At 35.8% G+C, this 4017-nt stretch overlaps 1 protein-coding gene across 1 annotated transcript in view; it reads left to right on the top strand.

Annotated features, from left to right (window-relative positions):
- Positions 1-3686, top strand: part of LOC135215719 (integumentary mucin C.1-like) — a 44073-nt gene extending 40387 nt beyond the window's left edge. The window contains exon 2 of the mRNA XM_064250675.1: positions 3493-3686. Coding sequence (XP_064106745.1) covers positions 3493-3686 — 194 coding nt within the window. The remainder of the gene's footprint in view (positions 1-3492) is intronic.
- Positions 3687-4017: the final 331 nt, after the last annotated feature.

The following is a 4017-nucleotide window of genomic DNA, read 5'->3' as shown; positions in this document are numbered from 1 at the left end:
GGGGGGGGGGGGGGGGGGGGGGGTGTGGGGGGTGGGGGGGGGGGGGGGGGGGGGGGGGGGGGGTGGGGGGGAGTGGTCGGAGGCGTGTCAGTTGTGCGTGTATAATTCATGAAAGTTTAAATTCAGGAATGAAACTGAATATTTGGGCAACAATTGTTTGAAAATCTTAATTTAAGAATATGATGGTCACTTCAGAAAAAAATAACGGCAAATGACATTAAAGCATTCCTGTTAATATTTTTGGAAGACTGGACTTTGAACATGCGTGTAAATTTGCTAAATAAGGAAAAGTAGGGCGTCGATAATATTTACAACTAACATAGCGTTCACTGATGAAACTGAAGCGTAGACTTGAGAATTATTTGTGTTTTTTAGGAGAGAGCAGAGTTTATATCAACCTTAAACAAAGGTAAAGTTAAAAAGTTGAATGAGAAGCAGAAGATAGAGAGAAGGGCAAAAAAAAAAAAACACACACACACAGAAATGATTTATGGTTAAATAATGCAAAAAATGTTGCTCTTTCTCAGCATATGTTGTATAAAGCAACGTTTTTATCCATTGACACTGAAGCATAGATGTATACAGATTGGATGCCGATTCGCCATCATGATTATAAAGTGTGGCTATTACGGTGCAGAGAGAGAGAGAGAGAGAGAGAGAGAGAGAGAGAGAGAGAGAGAGAGGTCTGAACGTTCTTACGGTGAAGTGTTTGTGCTGTGTAAGCAAAAAGGAAAAAGGTTTTTTTTTTTTTAAAAAGTGTTCTTTAAGGAAATAAATGCTAAGGGATATTAGTGAGTAAAAGGATCTATAATATAAAGACTTGGATTAATGGAATTTCGCCTCAAAAAAGCCAAGCACTGGTGCAACTTCAGTCACTTCAGCCATAAAAACATTACAAGGAGAAAGTTTGACGTGGTTGGACAGAGAGAGAGAGAGAGAGAGAGAGAGAGAGAGAGAGAGAGAGAGAGAGAGGACTATAAAATAAATGAGATGAAACCAAAAAAATAAATCCCACGGCGAATTTCTTTTTATCAATAAGAAACAAACGACTACAAAGATGAGAATTAAAGAATATAAGAAGGTTAGGACAAGAGAAATGACATCTCAAGAGCAACTGAGAAGGTTATAGGTCATTTGGAAAGAATAGCTGATGAACGGCTTAGAAAAAGGGTTTTATAATTCAGGATCGTTTCGAGAGGATGCAGAGGAATAACCAGAAACTTCTGGGAAAACACAAGCGACAGATTGCACACAACATAAAGGTGAAATGAATAATATGAGGAATTAATTTGGCTGTGATATTGTAAAGGCTAGTTAATTTTTTTTACATTATTTTACGTGAAATAAAACCCTTATAGATTGTAAGTTTTCTAAACCGGGTTTAACTGTAGTAACCATTGCGTATATTTTCCCGGAAACCACCAATTTTGTTTTTAAAAAATCTTAACGAAATTGAAATTCTTAGAGATATTTTGTTTCATAGTTCAAATAGTTCAGGGTATATAAAACACGGCCCCGTGCTATTTTCCTTGCTTGTTTGAAATAACTTAAATAAACTTGGCAGAATCGATTCTCTCATTGACTTTTCAAAAAACATTTCTACGAGACACTAAAATAAAGAATGTAAAGATATGGAAAAAAATACCGCATTGCTTGCGATTGGAGTGTAGGGGAAAAGGAGATAAAACCAAGATAAATATCAAGATTTGCAATATCAGTAACGATGACACTCTCCACCTGTCCATTGGAGTCTAATAAATAAAAAGAAATCATCAAATAAAATAAAATTACGTCGAAGCTAATATCAGTCAGGATGCAGCGATTACATCTCGTTTACGACGAATCTAGTCGTCGATCATAAACATTAAGAGCAATTGATGAGACGTTTTCATTAAAGCAATGTATAATCCCCGTAACAAGAACCTGATATCTGGAAATAATACTTCTGACAGCAGCTGCGTCACACGTATTACATGCATTAGTTTATATTACTGTTTCTCCTTCCAAAACTCATTTCGAAGTGAATGTATCAGCGCTATTAGTTTCACAATACGACTGACACTAATTTGCTAGTTATGAATATCCATAGTGGCACTCTTAATTGAAAAAGATGATGGTAGAGTGATGAATCTGTGCCATGTTTGGTGACGAATAAAGAAGAGAATCAATATCATTTGACAATATAATAAACGTAACTCAATAGGAGATTCGCTGTGTATTTTTCTGAATGATGGATTGTGTTTTGAAGACTTTTCTCCATTTGTTCGAAAGAAAATTTTTCCTGACATCTCCGGCAGAACTTGAGAAGTCTACTACAAAGCATAGTACCCACTGTAGGAGTGTAAAGATGTATATGTGTATGTATATATGTATGTATGTGCGCGTTTTTTTTTTTTAAGTGGCCAGTCTTACATTATCGTCAAATGCGTCTAATATCAAACCCCTTGCTCTCTGAAGTGTCTGTTGTGACGTTCTCTGGAGGTGAAATTTAGTCCCATAGGAGAGTTGTATCTCCTTCGCTATTTGTCGTCTGCGCTAAAATATTACTTAAAATCGGAACAAGACAGAAATCTCTGCAAAGACTTGAACGCAGAGAAAAAAAACCTTTTTAATTCATTGATTGGACGCACTTTTACATTCAATACTTTATATATAAAATCCTGTGGTCTCACAGGACAAATTAATGTCAACTTAACCTGCCGCCATCCCCATAATGACACACTGACCCTCTCAGAGAGAGGACAACTGAATAATGTTAAATAAAAAAAAATATATTGACAAAAGAGGGCATTGCAAGTCATTCAGTAACGTAAATGCGTTATACATCGATCACTTTTCGGAATTACCTCCACAACGCTGACCATCTGTTTCAACTCGCCAACTCCAGGGGGACTCCTAGGAACTACCATTATTCATCATGGGAACCCTTCCAGCTTTTGATCATACTGGAAGCCTCGCTCAGAGTCATACATAAATCTTCATTCAAAATTCAGAGATAAATCCTCTTACGAAGTTTCATCTGCCAATGAATCTAACGGGAAACAATAAACGTGTGAAATGGAGAAAACACGGAATAACGCTATGAATTCTTTGCATCAGAATAGATTCAGATCTGTTGGGTCGTCATTAATTTTTTATTGCTTTTGTCCCTTTTCTTGCTCTTTCCAATACGATACTACTACTACTACTACTATTACGACAACAACAACTATTGCCACTACTACTACTGCCACTACTACACTACTACTACAACTACTACTACCACAACATCAACAACAACTACTACTACTACTACTACTACTACCACTACAACGACTATTACTACTAACACTAATTCAACTACAACAACAACTACTACAACTACCTCAACAACAGCAACAACTACAACAATAACTACTACTACCACAACAATATCAACTACTACTACCACAACAATATCAACTACTACTACTACTACTACTACAAATACTACTACCACAACAAACTCAACAGCTACTACTACCACAACAACATCAACAACTACTACTAGTACTACTACTACAAAAACATCAACAACTACTACTTCAACAAAAACAATAACAACAACAACTACTACTACTATAACATCAACAACTAAAAATACTACTACTACTACAACAACTACTACTACTACTACAACAACACTGCTGCTACAGCTAGCTAGCTAGTTAGTATATTACTATGCATAAAGTAATCTACATAATTATGTCGGAGCAAAAACAAACGTAGTAATAGGAGAGAGAGATGAGAGAGAGGGAGAGAGAGTTAGTTACTTAATAAACTTGATGTTATTTTACTACTACTTCAATAATATATAATAAAACCAGACTACTTAATAATAAATAATAAATAATACATGAGATATAGCGTAATATGGGTGACTGACTGACCATAGTCATAATAATGAATTGGTAATATCGGTGGAAATTAGGATATCCGTCGATTCGTAATACTAGCACTTTAAGCAGGCAATTAGTTCTAGTAATTATAGGTACATAT

The sequence above is a fragment of the Macrobrachium nipponense genome, chromosome 5, assembly GCF_015104395.2.
Source record: "Macrobrachium nipponense isolate FS-2020 chromosome 5, ASM1510439v2, whole genome shotgun sequence".
Lineage (NCBI taxonomy): Eukaryota > Metazoa > Arthropoda > Malacostraca > Decapoda > Palaemonidae > Macrobrachium > Macrobrachium nipponense.
The sequence above is the reverse complement of the archived record's forward strand: the minus strand, read 5'-3'. Positions and strand labels throughout refer to the sequence as shown.